Genomic DNA, 18,599 nt, shown 5'->3' with positions numbered 1-18,599 from the left:
AAAGTGGTTTGTGCTGAGCCTGTGAGCTTGGTACCAGGTCAGCTCAGAATTGGGGCTTATGGATTAAGGGGAATCAGATCCCCCCCGCCCTGGGCCCATCAGTCTGGGTGCTGGGTGAATGGAACAGTTACTGCTGTTCTGGTCCAGCCTCGCGATTGTTTCCAAGATGTGCTTTAATGGCGAGCCTGCCCTGCTGCACCCTACCCACTGCCTTGGTGAGTGATTGACAGGCTGCTGGCATCTGGATTGGTTATTTTATTGGCATGGAGGGGAAGGTGGAGGGTGTTGAGCCGACTACACTCAGTTGGAATGGGTGGCCTGCAAGTTGTAGTGCTCCAGCCCGGCCACCAGAGAGCCGGCCAGCTTGATGGTGGCAACCCAAGGTGGCTCGCCTAGGTGGTTGGTGGATGTACTCAGCCTAGGGGGGGAGGGTAGAGTCAGCAAAGCCCGGCAATGTGACCAGGCCTCTAGCCCTTCTAGGGCCTCCCTGTCCCCATATGAATAAGGAAGCTTCTGAAGGCCATATTGGAATATCCCAAAGGCAGTTTAGGGCAGGGCTGTGGCCACTTAATAGGAAAGGGAGCTGAGGGCTGGCAAGTGTCCCAGCTAAGCTTCAAGAGGTCCAGGGCAGTCTCCCAGTGGTTCAGCACTCCCAGGGGTCAGGATCAGACCCCAGTGGCCAGATCTGGTGATTCAGTGTGGGTAGGGGGTGGCTGGAGGATGCAGTGTACCCCCTGGATGTGGGACTCAGGAGGAGCCTCCCCAGCACAAGGGCTGGGACATCAGTGCCCTCTGGTGGCCGAAGCCTTGAGTCCCAGAGTCAGGAGAAGTTGCCAGAGGCTAGAGGGGTCAGGACTCCAGGGCTGCCTCTGTGCCCAGTAAAGTTGGAGGCGTGCATCTACCCCCATTTAGTTCCAGGAAGACAGTCATCCCCTCACCCCCATCCCTCAGTGGCCTGGGTCGTGGTCCTCTTTGATACCCTCAGGGACAGGGTCAAGGCAGTGTATAGGGTCAGGCCAGCTGGGACCAGCCTCGCTCTCTGATGGCTCTAAGAGAGGTACAGGAGGGCCAAGAGTCCACTTAGGGATCGGATGCCATAGGGCTGGGCCAGGGTGTCCCCCTTTCCCGTCAAAGGTCAGCATGGGATCAAGGGTCCTCTTGGTCCTGAAGGGTGGGACTAGGTTTGAGATGTGGTGGAGAGGAAGGCCACGGGTCATTCTAGGGTCAGGAAGCCAAAGGGCTGAGTAGGACTCTACCCAGCAGTCTGGGGTTCGGCACCCTCCTGTCCCTTCTCCCCTCCTCTCACCAGGCAGAGATGTTGCGTGGCAGGCGGCGATGGCGTGGCTGGTGACGGCAGTAACACTTGCAGGGACAGGAGTTAAGCACCTGGAAGGGCGGCCAGTGGCGCGCAGCGCGGGTGTTAGCTGCCCCAGTCTGAGAGGCCCCGCTGCCACCACCCCCTCCACCGCTGCTGTCAGGCATGGTAGCTGTAGCTCCTTCGCGAGGACCATCTCCATGCAAGCCATCCTCACGGGTCGCGCCCCGGGCTGCACGGGAACCCTTGTTCCTGCGCGTGCGGATCTTGATGGGCGCGGCCGCGGCCGCGGGTGCGGGCGCGGACACAGGCGGCGAGGGCTCAGCCACGGTGGGAGCTGGAGCCGGGGATGGGGCCGGGGCCGGGGCCTGGTCGGCGGCTAAGGCTGGGGGCAGAGCAGGGGCTGGGGTGGGAGCCAGGGCTGACTCCTCTTGGCCCAGGCCCGGGGTGAGCGGGGGAGCCACCGGCAGCGGCGTTGGCTGGAGGGCTGGTGGCTGCAGCGTGGGCAGCGGTGTGGGCGGTGGCGCGGGCGGCGGCGGCGTGGGCGGCAGCGTGGGCGGTGGCAGAGGTGGTAACTCCTGCAGGCCTGGAGGCCCCGGGCGCATGGGCTCGCCATTGGTGGGTGCCGGGAAGATGAACATAGGCGGCGCCAGCAGGGCAGGTGCGGGCCTCCGGGGCCCAGGAGCTGAGTGCATCTGCCCTGGTGGTGGCGGAGGGGAGCCCCAAGGCCCAGAGAGTGCGGTCGCACGCCGTCGCGGCGCCCCGATGCCTCCGCCAGCCCCGTTGAAGCGGAAGTGGCGTTCAGTGCCGTCGGGAGCGCTAACCCAGTCGAATTTGGGCTTCGAGCCTGGGACGGTGGTGTAGGGTGGCGGTGGTAGGGCCCGGGCTTGGGACACAGGCGCCGAGGGAGGACCAGAGTACCCTTCGCCGTCTCCATCACGTCCCTCGGCTTCCTGTGCCCCTGGAGAAACCTCTCCCAAGGGGCGAGCAGCTCCAGGAGGCAGGGGCCCTTGCTTCAGGACCTCGGCGTAAGAGATGGCACCTGAGGCAGCAAAGAGGCCGCCGCCCCCCAGCGAAGCTTTGGCTGCTAAGGAACTCGAGGCTGCCGGAGGGGCCAAAGAGGGCCCCGACTTGAAGGTGATTTTACACAGCAGGCTCAGACCAGACTCGGAATCCGCAGGCTGGGCCATTTCGCCTTCGCCCGCCTGGGGAGGCGACCCTCCGCGAGCCCTGCCGGCCGTCTGGCCCTGGTTGCGGGGCCCAGCCTGACTTTCTGTGGGGGTTGAGGCGGGTGTGGCCAGAGCAGGAGTGATTCTGCGGTCCGCCGGCTGCCGTTCAGAAGGTAACGGTGGTGGCGGCTTCCAAGGCTCCAGGGGCGGCGGAAATTGGGATGGGGCCCTCGGGGCAGTTTCCTTCACGGATAGTTGCCGGGGCGGGGGCGGGGGCGGCGGGGGCGGGGGCGGCGGCGGCGGCGGCAGCGGCAGCGGGCGGAGGCTCGGAGGGTCGCCCTGGCCGCGATGGCTTGTCCCCAGCAGGCCGCGGATCCGGGGAACTGGAGTGCCCGCGGGCTTTTGCCATTTAGACGGGCCGGGCAGCAGAGTCCCCGCGGGGGCCGGGGGTGGTGCAGAGACCGCGGCCGCCTCTTCAGGAGGGGGCATCACTGGAGAGGGCCGTTCTAAGGTGAGGGGCAGGGTCGAGGGTGAGGCCTGGGGCTCCCGGGGTACCATGAGTCCCGGAGGTGTGGTGCTGCCAGGGAACCAGACACCCAGCCCACGAGTCAGGCGCATGGCCTGGGAGGTCATCTCGGGCTCCACCAGGGACGTCCGGCGGGAGTCGGGGTCGCGGTCCGAGGCTTGCTCTTTTCGGGAGCCCCCGCCCGCGGATGGCTCCGACTGCACGTTCCCCATTTCTGACGGAGCTCGGAGACTGGTCAGAAAAATTTACTCCAGTCAGCCTGCCAGGGCCGTGGGGACCCTACGAGGCTGGCTGTACTTGATCTAATGCGTCCGCACCGGCCCCGCCCCTGTTCTCCAAGATCCGATCAGGCCCAAGTCCTTAGGTCGCACTCCTGTTCCCCGACCTTCGACACTCACGCCTTCTTTCCCATGTCCCCAACACAGCTGCTGTTCAGATACTTCAGTACCAGCCCCATTATATACTAAGGTTCCATGCCTGTCGCCTTGGCTGGTCATGCTGATCCCTCAGTCCTCTCCTCTAACTCTCCGACTCCCCGCCTCTCTCTAGAGCACCTGGGTCCCGCCCTCTTCCCAGGCAGCGGCAGATCCTCAGGCCTCACCCCTAAACCTCTTCCCGCTCCAGGTCTATCTACTAGCTGGCATCCACACTCAAGCTCCACCCCTGTCCCCAAGCTCCGCCCTGGCCCCGCCTCCCCCCAGAGGAGCCAACTCACAGACTCCTCCAGCCGACTAGAGTTCAGACCGCGGCCCCCTGGGCCCGGGGCAGGGCAGGGAACTGCCGTAGCAGAAAATAACCGAAAAGAACGGGGGTGCGGGTGAAGGCAAGTGGGCGCGACAACTAGGGCAGACCCCGAGATCTAGGCCCCGCCCCTGGAGCTCGAGGCCCCGCCCTCCTGCGAGCCCGCGGGAGCCCAGCCCCTTACGAACCTGGGTCTCTCCTTGAAATACTCCGAGGTCTTCTTCCTCGCCCCCAGGCTTTCTGGTTATAAGCTCCACCCCTTTGGGTTGTTCTCCTTAGCCCCTCCCCTTTAGAATGCTCCGCCCCTCTCCTTATTCCCTCCCGAGGCCCCGCCCACGCAAACACCAATGCGTCGCTCCTCCCCTTTGGACCTCTCATCTGCCCCGCCCCTAAGGCATTTACCTCTAAGCTCCGCCTTTTTAAGACTGGGCAACAACGCTTCCCAAGACCCTCTCCTTCCCCCGGGGCGCCGAGAAGGCCCATCCACCGTGGGCCCGCCCCTTCGTGACGCACGCACTAGTCCTCGCCTGCAGCATCCAAACCTCCTTATACCCAGGCCCTCCAACCCCACCCACTTGTGAAGGCTCCCCTCTCGCCCCACCCCTTATCGAACCCTGCCAGGCACCCAGCCCCTCCTATTTCGAAGCCACAGCGTAGACCACCGCCTCTTTAGAACTTTGAGATCAGTCCCTGTCCCTGCCCCTGTCCCCTCCTCATAGCATTAGAGACCAATGGCGCAGATGGGTGGAAAAGTGGGGGATCCCCTCTGGATCTTAAGAAAATGGGGGCTGGGGGGTTGCTCTCTGGTGCTAGTGCCGGGCTCTAGGACCCAGCAGGCAAGTAAGCCCGGCTCGCTCTTACCCCTCCCCCAAGCCGCCCCTTCCCCCCCACCCATCTTCCAGGTTCCCCCTCCCTCCCCCCTCGCCCCGGCTCCCGGTGCCCGTCTCCAGCGCCGCCGGAGCCAGCCAGGGAGCCGGAACGAAAAGGAGGAGGAGGAGGCCGCGTCGCCGCTGCTCGGAGCCCGGCCGGAGGCTCGCAGGCAGGTGCCGAGGGGGGCGAGGGGGCGGGGGCTGACAGACTGCCTGCCCCGATGAGGGGGCGGCCAGGACCGCGCTGCGCCTTCTGCCCACCCAGGCGCCCCCAAGGCCCCGGCTGGTTGGACTAAGGAGTGGGGACCCCCCAAACTGCGCGGCAGCCATTCGGGGTACCAGTCTTCATTTGTGGGGTCTGGACTTTCTCCGAGGATGCCCCATTCACAAAATTCCGTCCTGGACCCTCACCATTGAGGAACGCTGAGGACCACTCCCCCCGAGGGACACAGGATGTGTGGGGAGCGTAGGCCACCCTGAAATCCCAGTGCCCCATTCCAGCTAGGCCCTGGGGGGACCCCTGCCCTCATTCCCTGCTTCACCTGTTGTCGGGGGAGGCGGGCGGACAAAGGAAGCAGCGTCACGTGACTACTCATTCACAAAATCCCATCCCATTGAGAAAAGGGGGCTGGGGGCGCTGTGGCCGCCCCTTCCCCTCCCAAAGGGCCGGGGAAACCCAGCAGCCTGCAGGTGGGGGAGGGGGCTAGAGCTCGTCCGGGTCCCTAAGGTTGGGACGCCAGGGTCCCTGTGCTGGATGGCAGTGAGGGGCTGGACACTGATCCCGATTACTGGGCGGAGGGCTACGTCCCCTGAGCTGGGGGGCGGGGTAAAATGGTTCTGAAGGATGCTGGGGCTGGGGGGCGGGAAGGGAAGAGGGAGGAAGGATCAATCTGCCCCCCATCCCATCTTTCCCCCCTGGCTTCCCTCGGCTGGGGCCTGAGGGAGCAGCCTTGATTCTTGTGAATGAAATGCTCTCTGGATGTGTCTTCGGTCGCCCGTTTCTGACTTCCTCTGCCTCCATCTCCCTCTGAGCCTCTCTTTCTGGCCATTTCTGGTTCTCTCCCTGTTCCCTGCCTATCTCCCGTTGCTGGGTGACTCAGTGAGCTTTGCATCCGGTCTCATTCATAAATCCGGGAAGGGGTGGGGGGGGGGAAAGAGTCTGGGTTTCTCACCCAGCCTGTGGCCTGGACGACAGGGTGCGGAGGCAGGGTTGGGAGAACAGGAGCTGAGTTGATGGGCCCAGAGAAAATATATATGCGCAGGCACCCAGCTGTGAGGGGGAGCACTGGGTGGGGCTGTGGGTATGTGCTGAGGGAGGAGAAGGGGGTGATAGGGATGAGCAGGAGGGGGAGGGGAGGGCAACACCAGGGCTATGGGGGTGGGGACGGAGAGATGGGGGAAAGGTGGGTACAGAGAGAAAGGGCAGACATGGAGAAGAAGATAGAGGTGAGAGAGAAGAGATGGCATGAGGAAGAAAGGAGCCATGTGGAAGAAGGTGGCAATGGGGTTGAAGGTGGGTGTTGCTAGCTTAGGGTGCAGTGGACCTGGACGCGAGAGATGAAGTTGGAGGGGAGATGAGGGTTGAGGGAACATTCCATGGGAGAGCAGGATTTGAGCTCATGATTGTGTTGTCCCTGTCCTTCCCCCAACCTCCTGCAGGTACATGGTGCGGGTCCGAGCTGTGGTGATGGCCCGAGATGACTCCAGTGGGGGCTGGCTGCCTGTGGGGGGCGGGGGCCTCAGCCAGGTGAGCGTGTGTCGGGTCCGAGGGGCCAGGCCCGAGGTGGGGGCCCGCCAGGGGCACTACGTCATCCACGGGGAGCGCCTCCGGGACCAGAAAGTGAGCCACCCTGGGGCATGCAGGGAGGGTAGGGACCTGGGGAGGGAGGGGAGAGGGGCTGAGGTCAGGTTGCCTCCCAGCCTAGGAATCAAGCTGGGGTGTGAAGTTTGGGAGTGAATATCTGTCCTGTAGATAAGAGTTGGGAATTGCAGGATACATGGGGTGTTAGGAGGGTCCTGTCCACTGCCACTTCCAGCCAGACTATCACAGCGGCCTCCTCGCCGTCTCCCTGTACTGCTCCTGCTCCCCGCTCCAACCCCAGCCTGTTCCACAGGGGGCACTGCCTCCCCCCGCCCCGACTCACACCATGTCCCTCCTCTGCTCAAAACCCTTCATCTTGCTCAGAGATCCTCGCCACGAGGCCCTACACCACCTGGCCCCTGTCTGCCCTAAGTATAGGGAAGCATATGCTGGGGTCCATTTGAAAGTGTCAGAGATGGTTGGCAATTCTATACATGGGTTCATCAGGAATAACTGGGCTGTCGGGCACAATGTGCAGGGACAGTGTTGAATCAGTTTCAGCTAGGGATGTAGTAGAAAGATATGGATTGTGCGAAAGACTTGGGGGAAAGGTTTTGTTTCAGAGCAGGAGTCAGTGGGGGGATTTGAAATGGAGTGAAGGAATATGGTGATACTAGGCAAGGATTTGAGGGAACATCAATAGGGTGTTGGCTAGCATCTGAAGGGGAATCTGTGGAAGTTTAATAAGACTATTTTGGAGTAAGCGCTGGATACAGTGCCTATAATCCCAGCCACTCATGAGGCTGAGGCAGGAGGATTGCTTGAGTCCAGAGTTTGAGACCAGCCTGAGCAACATAGAGAGAGCTCATCTGGAAAAAAAAAAAGAGAGAGAGAGAGAGAGAACATTTTTGGGTAAAGTTTCCAGAGATTATTATTAGAAGAGGATTAACAATAATATTGTGAGATGTTCAGTAAAGTCTGGGAAGTATTGTTGAGCCAGAGGGGGGATGTTGGGTTATCAGAAAGGGGTTAACAATGTTTTGGGCCATTCAGTAAGATTCGGGGTTTCTACAGGGGCATCAGAGGGAGGTATTAGGAAAATGTGGGGATCAAGGGATTGGAAAAATATTTGAGCATCAGAGGTGTGTTCAGTAAAATTGGGCATAGCTGGGTGTGGGGGTTCATGCCTGTAATCCCAGCACTTTGGGAGGCTGAGGCGGGAGGATCACTTGAGACTGGGAGGTTGATTCCGTAGTGAGCCCTGATCACACCACTGCACTCCAGCCTGGGTGACAGAGTAAGACTGTTTCAAAAAACAAAACAAGTAAAATTGGGGAGTCATATCAGTGTTGATCAGGGTTCAGGGTTACACTTAGGGTAGGGAAATGAGGTTTGTGAGAAGACACTAGGGTATGCATGGGGGCTGGTGATGGAGGAGATGTCACAGGCATGTCTGGGTTGGGGTATCTGACCCTGCTCTCCTTCTGCCCCTCAGACGACCTTGGAGTGTACCCTGAAGCCAGGCTTGGTTTACAACAAGGTGAATCCCATCTTTCACCACTGGAGCCTGGGTGACTGCAAGTTTGGACTGACGTTTCAGAGCCCTGCAGAGGCTGATGAGTTCCAGAAGAGCCTGCTGGCTGCGCTGGCCGCGCTGGGTCGAGGTGAGCAGCCCAGGTGATATGCACTGGGGGCTGGCCTGGGAGCGGGAGGGGAAGCTGGGCTCAAGGAACTCACTCTCTGCCTCTCTCCCTGCCCCAGGCTCACTCACCCCCTCCTCCTCCTCCTCCTCCTCCTCTCCTTCCCAGGATACTGCAGAGACCCCCTGCCCTCTGACGGTGAGTGTCCAGGATGCCTATCTGCTGGGAGGGCAGGGGTTTTGTTTTTATTCTATGAACATTCTTGAGCACCTACTGTGTAGCAGGCACCATGCCACACGCCGGGTACACAAAATTGGGCCCGAACTATGAGTGTCAATTCAATCCCAGTTATTCTAGTCTTTCCACCCTGTCATGATTCACACATTCATTCATGGGTCCTTATTGTGTACCTTCTGTATACCAGGCAGTGCTTTAGGCACTGGGTTACATCAGTGAACAAAAAGTTCCTTTCCTCCTGGAGCTTCTATTCTAGTGTGGAAAGGTAGAAAATTAAAATATATATATATAAACAATAAAAATGAATAAATATTGAAAGCAAATGGATGAACAAATTAATGACAACCCCATGCTTCCAGTTACTCAGGCTCTAAATCTTGGAGTCATCCCTGACTCCTTATCTTTTATGCGTCTCATCTCATCTGTCAGCAAATACTGGTTCCACTTTCCAAACCATCACAATCTGCCTCCAACCTGGTACCTTCCAAACTCATCTCCCAACTGGACCATCTCAATAGCTTCTCACTGTCAACTCCTTCCCTCCTGCCCCCACACATAGCCAGAGGATCCCTATAAACGGCTGAGTCAGATCATGCCCCTCCCATACTCAGAACCCTCCCAGGGCTCCAACTCAGGTAATGGACAAAATCCTTACAGTGGCATATGAGATCCCATGCCACGTGGCCCTGTGTGTCCGGCCCCCTCGCTTACTTGGCTTCAGCCACACGGCCTCTTCACTCTTATTCTAACATGGCAGGCACAGCCCTGCCCCAGCGCCTTTGCACTGGCTATTGCCTGGAACACTCTTTCCCAGATTTCCTCGTGGCTCATTCCCTTGTTTCTTTCAGGGCTTTACACAAATGACATCTTCTCACAGAGGGCCTGAGTATTTAAATTGAAGTATTCCATTTAAAATTGCAATCTGCCAATGCCCCTTGTCTAGTGCTAATTTTTTCCCATGTTCTAAGGCATTTTCCTTATTTCCTTTCTGAAAATACTATTATCTTTTTTTTTCTTTTTTTTTGAGACGGAGTCTTGCACTGTTGCCCAGGCTGGAGCGCAGGGGTGCGATCTTGGCTCACTGCGACCTCACCTCCCAGGTTCAAGGGATTCTTCTGCCTCAGTCTCCCAAGCAGCTGGGATTACAGGCACCCAGCTATTTTTTGTGTTTTTAGTAGAGACGGGGTTTCACTATGTTGGCCAGGCTGATCTCAAACTCCTGACCTTGTGATCCGCCCGCTTTGGCCTCCCAAATTGCTGGGATTACAGGTGTATTTCCCGGCCTATTTTCTTATCTGTTAGTTTACAGTCTATCTCCTATGCTAGAATGTCAGCTCCAGGCCGGCAAGGATCTTTTGTTCGTTTCTTGCTGTGTCTCCAATGCCTGAAACAGTGCCTGGCACACAGTAAGTGTTTAGTAAATATGTGTTGAATAAACGGAATGAATGAATGCCCATAATATCGGGTGCAATTTGACACTTGCTGGAAACGGTGAGAGTTGCCTAAAACACCTGGAGGAACAAAACTGATTCCCTGGGCAGAAAAGGGGAGGATTCCAGGATCATGGGAGATGAAGTGGGGCCACAACAGTTGCAGACAGTTCTCATCCATCGACCGCTTACCCGGGAAAGATGCTCTGCTGTCCAGGCCCCCTCTGGAATCTGCACAGTGTTCTTTGTGAATCTGGCACGTCGTGGGTGCTCAATGAATGTCTACTGAAGGCAGTGTGCAGATGAGGTAGGAGTTATGTCCAAGTGGCAGAAAGGAAGCTAAGGGTCTGAGAAGTCATGTTTCAGCTAGTTTCAGAACAGAGGCTGGTTTGCATGGGAAGGGGAGCACTCAGAGTGGGCGGGACTGCCCCAATAACAGTGTGGGGCTGGGAGTGAGAGAGGAAGGCAGCTGGCTGCCCAGGGGAGAGGGGTTCTGAGAAGCGGGAAGACGATTAGATGTTCCGCAGGTTTGGCAAGCTGATTAGATCAGGAGAAGAGTCCCACAAAAATAACAATAACCATTTCCAGCCCTCCCAGTACTTCAGGCATATGCTGTGCCCTTGACAGTGGCCCTAACTGCATCCTTATGAATAGGTACTCTTAGGATCCCCGTTTTACAGAGGAGGAAACTGAGGCTCAAAGAGATGAGCTCACTTGCCGGAGGTCACACAACCAGTCAGTGACAGAGCCGGTGTTTGAACCCAGGCCTTCCTGGCCGCAGAGCCCTCGCTCTCAAAGGGAGGGGGTCTATGTGAGGGCATCGGCTGTGCGGGGGCGTGTCCCTGCGCTGAGGCCGCCAATCTCCTCCAGTCCCACGTGGACAGCGACTCCTCCTCCAGTCACAGCCGCCAGGAGACGCCTCCCAGCCCCGCTGCGGCCCCCATCATCACGATGGAGTCAGCTTCAGGCTTCGGGCCGACCACGCCCCCCCAGCGCCGCCGCTCCTCCGCTCAGGTGCGACCTGAGAGCCTGGGGCTCCTGGGGGAATGGGGCGGTGCACTCGGGGCCCGAAGGGAGCGGGAGCCATGGCCCGGGGTTGGGGGGGGGGACACAGATTCCAGGGGATGGCTGACCTGATAACTGGGCCGGACTGGGAGAAAGCGGCGGGGAAATAGGGAGAGGCTTGGAGGCCTGGGTTTCTAGGAGGCTTGGGTGCGGGCTTCCCGAGTCTCCTTGCGCTCTTGGAGATTTTGAGGGGTTTCGAAGTCCAGAGAGGCTTAGGACCATTTTCAGAGTGTATATTTGGGGAACTCCTGGAAGAGGACTGTTAAATTCACGAGGAGGGTGGGAGAGTCGGTACCCAGAAGGGTAAAAGAGGCCCAGGAACCAAACTCCTGAGCCTTTACGGAGGAGGTGGCTGGGTCCAGAACCCCTGGATCTCAAGGTAGAGGGGGCTGGGAGCTGGGGCTCTTGGATCTTAAGAGAGGACAGGACTGGGAACCTTCGGCCTCTGGGTCCTTAAAGGTGTGGGGTTGGTGCGTGGATTCCTTTGTCTGCCCCTGGAGAAAAGTGGGGATTGAGGGACCTTGGGAGAGAAGCAAGCTGGGGTCTTGAAAATCTGAATCCCAGACCCAAGAGTGCGCTAGGGAACTGGATCCTTGAGGCTAAGACTGGGATGGATTCTGATCTCTTTGTCCCTTCGTCCCGCAGAGCTACCCTCCGCTTCTACCGTTCACGGGGATTCCGGAGCCCTCAGAGCCCCTGGCAGGGGCAGGGGGCCTGGGGTGGGGCGGCCGCGGCTACGAGGATTACCGGCGCTCCGGGCCACCCGCGCCCCTCGCCCTGTCCACCTGCGTCGTGCGCTTCGCCAAGACTGGCGCGTTGAGGGGCGCTGCCCTGGGGCCCCCAGCGGCACTACCTGCCCCTTTGACCGAGGCTGCGCCCCCAGCGCCCCCCGCTCGCCCACCCCCCGGCCCGGGCCCAGCCTCTGCGCCTGCCAAGGCCTCCCCGGAGGCGGAGGAGGCAGCGCGCTGCGTGCACTGCCGCGCGCTCTTCCGTCGCAGAGCAGACGGGCGTGGCGGCCGCTGCGCAGAGGCCCCGGACCCGGGTCGCCTCCTGGTGCGCCGTCTGAGCTGCCTGTGGTGCGCCGAGAGCTTGCTCTACCACTGCCTGTCGGACGCCGAGGGCGACTTCTCGGACCCGTGCGCCTGCGAGCCGGGCCACCCGCGCCCCGCCGCGCGCTGGGCCGCGCTGGCCGCGCTCTCCCTGGCAGTGCCCTGCCTCTGCTGCTACGCGCCCCTGCGCGCGTGCCACTGGGTCGCAGCGCGATGCGGCTGCGCCGGCTGCGGGGGTCGCCACGAGGAGGCTGCGCGGTGAGGATGGCCTGGTGGGTCCCATAGCCGGCCCGAGGACCCAAAATTGAGGGTCCAGGACCCCGGACTCCGTTCGGACCTAAAACCCAAACCTAGGCACATCCGGAACTTGGAGCTTGAGTTTGGATTGAGAGATCTCAGACCTGGAACCTGGAACCCAAACCTAGGACTGAGAGACCCCAGCCCCAGCTTCACTGGGATGTCTGTCTAAGAGGTCCCAGGCGTCCTGAGTTCTGGCGTTCCCCCACCCCCACACCCCACGAGGAGGCTCCAGGCGTCCCCATACTTTGCATCTCAGAAGAGCCAGGGAGCGCATAGATCCCGGAAAGGGCAGGTCCCTGTTGAAATGAACAACCTAGACCCCGGTCACGCCTGGCACCATGTCCCTCAGAGTACAGCTCCACAATTAGTCAGGACTTGCCCATACCTGGCTCTGCCTTTATTCAACTCCCAGATCAGATCTTGAGACCATAGGACCTAGAGTCACCCACAAACAGTTCCTGAATGTTCACCTAAGACCTGGTGCCCCCACATCTGAGACATTCTCATAGTCCCAGGACCGCTGAGACAGCAGGACCCCCGAGACAGTTTCAAACAGAGTTTGAAACTGTTATGCTCTGGAATCTCCAGATGCTGCCTCCCAAATCTACCCACGACTGAGTGCCCACAGACCTGGCCTCCAGTCTGGGAACACTGAAGTCTAAGATGTCCAGGGAACTCCTAGACACCCTGGGACCCCAGACTCTTAAGATGCTCTGAGTGCTCGGATATACTCAAACACGACATGTTCTCTTACCAAAATGACTTGGGAGACCCATCCCAGAGCCCTCAAGATCCAGATATCAGACACCAAGATCCTCCATAGGTCCACCCACCCCCAAGCCAGGGTTCTCAGGAGCTTTGGATATCATTTGTAGGACTCAGAGGTGCCTGGGGTCCTCAAATGTGTGACTGAAGGCCACCAACACCTCAGGACCCGAGATACTGGTCTCGAGTTCTCAAATAGCCCTCTCTTGCAGTCCCTCCTGGACCTGGATTTTGAGACCCCAAATGTCCTGGAATCTTCAGCTTCTTTCTACCCACAGATTCCCAACCCCTTAAAGGCTGGGAGTCCAGCTCCCAGAAGAGGGGATGCTCATGGTGACCCAGACCTCTGACCCCCTTGGCCCTCAGCCCTTGAGTGACCCCAAGGTATTTTAGGAGCACTGGATCCAATACCCCAAAGGTGCCACTGACCCCCGAATGCAAGGCTCAAGACCCTACAACATTGGGATTATTCCTGATCCAAGACCTTCGTCCCTCCATGCCAGACGCATTCAGATTCCAGGTGCCCCAAGACCCCAGCACTCTCAGACCCCAGATTTCTTTGGATTCAAACCTCTCTAGCCTGATGAACCCCAAGTCGCCTCTACACCTGATTCCCCCAACCCCACTTGTCCAACCTCGGAGACCTGCTGCCCCTTGAATCCTGCCATCCAAGCCCCCAAAACCCCAAGGTTCCAGACTCTGGAATTCTGGTCCCAAGGATCCCAGCCCAAGCCCCCAGCAATCCTCAGAATTACCCCTTTATCTTAGGGTGGGATCCCTACCATTTGGAACTCACTGTAGTACCACCCAGGGTGGGGCGCAGTGGCTCATGCCTTGTAATCCCAGCACTTTGGGAGGCCAAGGAAGGAGGATCGCTTAAGGCCAGGAGTTTGAGACCAGCCTGGGCAATATAGTGAGACCCTGTCTCTAAAAAAAAAAAAAAAAAAGGACCAAATAGGAGCTCCCTCACTGTCACGTCTAGGACCCAGCATTGTCACAGATGATTATGCAGGGTCTTCATTAAGTGAAGGCACACAGCCCAGCGTTTCCAGGAGCTGGAAGTCACACCAGTCTGCTGGTCACTCTGTGCTCTCAGAAGAAGTGTGTGCAATGGAACCTTTCAGACTAGTTATGGCTCTGCTGTCCCACAGCCCCCAGCCTTGTAGACCTTTCAAGCCCAACCTTAATTCCTAGTCCAGGTTCAAGTCCCACCTTTTATGTTCTCCCCCTCCATTAACCCTTTCTCTTCCTATTTATTTATTTTGAGACAGAGTCTCGCTGTATCACCTAGGCTGGAGTGCAGTGGCACAATCTCGGCTCACCACAGCCTCCCCCTCCTGGGTTCAAGCCATTCGTCTGCCTCAGCCTCCCGAGTAGCTGGGATAGCAGGCATGTGCCACCACACCCGGCTAATTTTTTGTATTTTGAGTACAGACAGAGTTTCACCATGTTGGCCAGGATGATCTCAAACTCCTGACCTCGTAATCCACCTGCCTCAGCCTCCCAAAGTGCTGGGATTGCAGGCATGAGCCACTGCACCTGGCTCTCTTCCACTTTAGAGTTAGAAGTTGCTTCAGGAAGTTTGAAAGCCTGTTTCGTGGCCCACTGAGTCTCTTCTTCTGTGCAAGGGGGGGGTGCCACAGGCTTTTTTTCCCCCAAGTGAAATGGGGCTTCCAGCGGATTGAAGATCTGCTGTGCTGTATGGGGGCCTCAAGGTCTTGGAGCAAGACAGTCTCAGTGTTGTATGGGCTTGGGACCTTCATCTGGCCCCAAGCATCTGGAACTGTGCACTTAACCTTTCTTCATTACCCAGACTTGGATGGCCTTGTTGGGGTTCAAGGGATAGGTCCTCTGTCTCTTCCTTTAAATTATTAACTATTTATTACATCCGGAACCTGTGAGATTCAGCACTCCCAACCAGACCCTGGGATGGGTGAGAGAAAAGCAGGGGTGTCTCTCCCCTCCCCACTCTGCCCAGCTCTCATCACTGTCAGACCCACCAGAGCTGAGGGTGGAGGGATTGGGGGCTGGGGCAGCCGGGTCCCCATGCCCCTCTCTGTGCCTCGGTCTCCCCCCTTCCATGGTGGGCGGGGGGGAAGCTCCATTCTTAACCTACCTCGTTTTGGGGAGGGGTGGGACGGGGGACCAGAGTGCTGTACGGTGCTGTGGGATCTGCAGATGAGGCGGTGGGGGCTGGGGAGAGGTCCCCTGGCCACCACTTCCCAGCAGCGCCTCTCCCAGGTCCCCCAGTCCTGCTCCCTGCTGAGACCCACCTCTGATCCATGATTGGCCTTCATTGCCCCCAAATCAGGGGTGCATGGAGGGCCTCCCTGGGAGCCGGGCAGACCTCAGACCCTGGAGCCCCCAGGCCCAATTTCCCAGCCGCTTGCCCCTCAGATCGGATGCTTGGCCCCCAGATTTGGGGGAGGCACCCCAACATATATCTTCCTGATCTTGATTCTAAGCCAGTCTGTGACCTCAATATTGTTAGTGTCAGTGCAGGCTGAAGTGGTGGGGGAGGATGGGGGCCAAAGACCCAGCCTTGTCATCGGGGGAGGGGGCACGAGATCTGCTCCAAGAAATGTCTGTGACAAAGTCTCAGCCTGTGTTATTTATTTGCCTCTGTGCACCCCACCCACTCACCTTCCTGAACTGCTAAACCAGTCTCCTACTTAAATTCTCCCTTCTCCCATCAGACCCTCAAGCTGAGTTTTATAAGACACTCAACAAGTACATTTTTGAGCACCTAATTATGTGCCAAGCCCTGTTGAAAGCACCGGAGATAAAGCAGTGGGCAGAACAGACACAAGTCCCTCCTGCAAAGAGCTTATGAGCTTTATAGTAGGGGAGACAATAAGTAAATGACTTAATATGTTAGAAATGATAGAAAGCAGAAAGAAAAAAAAGTGGGAATGGGGGATACATGCCATTTTAGCTAGAGTGGCCGGGTGAGACCCTCCTCAGGAGCTGGCATTTGTTGTTGCTGTTTTGAGACGGAATCTGACTCTGTCACCCAAGCTGGAGTGCAGTGGCACAATCTCTGCTCACTGCAGCCTCTGCCTCCTGGGTTCAAGCAATTCTTCTGCCTCAGGCTCCTGAGTAGCTGGGACTACAAGTGGGTGCCACAAGGCCCAGCTAATTTTTGTATTTTTAGTGGAGTCAGGGTTTCACCATTTTGGCCAGGCTGGTCTCGAACTCCTGACCTCAAGTGATCTGCCCGCCTTGGTCTCCCAAGTGGTTCCAGGTGGAAATCTCCCAACTGATTACAGGTGTGAGCCACTGCGCCTAGCCAGGAGCTGGCATTTGAACAGAGCCCTGACGGAGGTGAGGGAGTTCTGGGGATATCTGTAGGGAAGGGTATTTTAAGTAAAGGGAACAGCCAGTGCAAGGCCCTGAGACAGGAGTGTGTCTGGTAAGTCTGAGGAGCTTCAGGGAGCTAGAGTGTTGAGAGGTGAGGAAGTAGAGAAGAGAGCGCTGGGAGATGAGGGCAGAGAGGCGATGGGGCAGATCTGTCAGGCCTTGAAGGGCATTGAATGGACTTAGGTTTTTACCCTGAGTGAGACGGAGCCACAGGAAATTTCAAACATGGGAGGGATGTGACCTGACTCAGTTCACAGGCTCTCTCTGCTGCATGTGGTCAGCAGAGTAGGAGTGGGGTGGGGGACAGCTTGACAGAGAGGAGGCTGCTGTGATGGTTTAGGACAAGACAGTGGCAGACAGGCCCAGGGTGAGGGCCCTGAAGGGTGGAGAAGTGGGCAGGTGCTGGGCCTACTTTGTAAATAGAACCCACAGATTTATGTATGGGGTTTGATATAAAGAGAGGAGTCAAGATTGTAAGCCCAGGTTTTTGGCTGGAGCAATTTTTTTTTTTTTAATTGAGTTCATCACCCAGGCTGGAGTGCAGTGGCATGATCACAGCTCATTGCAGCCTCAAACTCATGAGCTCAAGTGATCCCCCCACCTCAGCCTCCCGAGTAGCTGGGATTACAGGTGCACACCACCAAGCCTGGCTAATTTTAAAAATGTTTTTGTAGAGGCAAGGTCTCACTATGTTGCCTGGTCTGGTCTTAAACTCCTGGGCTCAAGCGATCCTCCCACCTCAGCCTCCTGAAGGGCGGGGATTACAGGTGTGAGCCACTGTGGCCCACCTCTGGGTAATTTTTAACATTTGATTTATGTCAAAAAATAGCCCCCCAAGTGTCCTGCCTTGGGGTAAACAGGGTTATGGGGTTACTCATATCTGCCCTTAAGGAACAAGTTCTATCCCTGTTCTTCCCTCCAGGCTCCTGGTCCACCCCCAACTTCCAGCAGAATTGTCTAGGAACTACTGGATACCAGGATACAGTAAAGAAGAGATTAGATCTGACACAATGTTTACTTAGCAACAGCAACAAAACAACAGTAGTAGTAACAGTAGAAATAGGTTCCGTGGTTTAAGAGCATAGAGTCTGGAATTTCATCTTCAAGCCTTGGCATCACCATGAATTCACTCTGTGACTTATCTTCTCTCAACCTTAGTTTTCTCCTCTGTAAAAGAGATAAGATACTTTGCCCAATAGTACACATTAAATGCTATATATATATTAGTTATTCCTTATTAAGTACTCCCTATATATCTGCTAAGCACTTTTTACATATGCAACTCTAATTAATCCTCAGCAACAACTCTAAGAGGTGGGTACTATTATCCCCATTATACAGATGGGAAGCAATTTGGCAGGAACATGGAGCCGGTGAGTAATAGAATCAAGCCCTAACCCTTGTCTGCCTGACTCCTAGGGTGTAATCTCTTAACCACAATGGTGCATTGCACCTGCTCACTCCAAGGCCTAAGAGGGAGAGGAGTGAAGGCCTAACAGGCACATTGTGATCGATGAGGAGGGCCTGGTGTGTGAGGGGTGTGCTGGGATTCCTGGGTCCCTTATGTAATTCAAACCCTGAGGTGGAAAGGAGGGAGGAAGTTTTGGATTTTACACAGAGTTGGGTGAACACCACTCCGTCTGGGCTGCTTTAAGAGCAGAGTTCAGGGCCAGGAACACTGGCTCAAGCCTGTAATCCCAAGACTTTGGGAGGCCGAGGGGGAAAGATTGCTTGAACCCTGGAGTTAGAGGCAAACCTGGGCGACATAGCTAGACCCCTCTCTACAAAACTTTATTTCTTTTTTGACACGGAGTCTTGCTCTGTCGCCCAGGCTGGAGTGCAGTGGCTTGATCTTGGCTCACTGCAGCCTCTGCCTCCCGGGTTCAAGTGATTCTCCTTCCTCAGCCTCCTGGGCAGCTGGGACCACAAGTGCCTGCCACCACGCCCGGCTAATTTTTGTATTTTTATTAGAGATGGGGTTTCGCCATGTTGCCCAGGCTGGTCTCGAACTCCTGACCTCAAGTGATCCACCCACCTCAACCTCCCAAAGTGCTGGGATTACATGCGTGAGCCACCGCGCCCGGCCTCTACAAAACTCAAAAAAAAAAAAAGGCCGGTTGCAGTGGCTTACGCCTGTAATTCCAGCACTTTGGGAGGCCGAGGCAGGCAGATCGCTTGAACCCAGGAGTTGGAAACCAGGCTGGGCAACATGAGGAAATCTTGTCTCTACAAAAAAATTAAAAACAAATCAGCCAGGCGTGGTGGTCTGCGCCTGTGGTCCCAGCTACTAGGTGTAAGCCACCAAGCCTGACTGATTTTTAAAAATTTAGCT

The 18,599-nt window shown here is 57.1% G+C and overlaps 2 protein-coding genes across 2 annotated transcripts; one reads left to right on the top strand and one right to left on the bottom strand.

Annotated features, from left to right (window-relative positions):
- Positions 1 to 99: 99 nt before the first annotated feature.
- Positions 100 to 3,967, bottom strand: GGN (gametogenetin). The gene is made up of 3 exons (XM_030822231.1): positions 3,940 to 3,967; positions 1,307 to 3,241; positions 100 to 418 (listed from the first exon to the last, which is right to left on the bottom strand). Exons 2-3 carry the CDS (start codon positions 3,220 to 3,222, stop codon positions 301 to 303), a joined length of 2,034 nt encoding a protein of 677 aa, XP_030678091.1. The 5' UTR covers positions 3,223 to 3,241; positions 3,940 to 3,967; the 3' UTR covers positions 100 to 300.
- A 2,123-nt stretch (positions 3,968 to 6,090) lies between these two features.
- SPRED3 (sprouty related EVH1 domain containing 3) lies at positions 6,091 to 15,508 on the top strand. The gene is made up of 6 exons (XM_030822230.1): positions 6,091 to 6,133; positions 6,280 to 6,460; positions 7,917 to 8,085; positions 8,183 to 8,259; positions 10,599 to 10,742; positions 11,439 to 15,508. Exons 2-6 carry the CDS (start codon positions 6,284 to 6,286, stop codon positions 12,102 to 12,104), a joined length of 1,233 nt encoding a protein of 410 aa, XP_030678090.1. The 5' UTR covers positions 6,091 to 6,133; positions 6,280 to 6,283; the 3' UTR covers positions 12,105 to 15,508.
- Positions 15,509 to 18,599: the final 3,091 nt, after the last annotated feature.

The sequence above is a fragment of the Nomascus leucogenys genome, chromosome 11 (assembly GCF_006542625.1).
Source record: "Nomascus leucogenys isolate Asia chromosome 11, Asia_NLE_v1, whole genome shotgun sequence".
Classification (NCBI taxonomy): domain Eukaryota; kingdom Metazoa; phylum Chordata; class Mammalia; order Primates; family Hylobatidae; genus Nomascus; species Nomascus leucogenys.
Note: the sequence above shows the minus strand (reverse complement) of the source record. Positions and strands in the feature narration are given on the sequence as shown.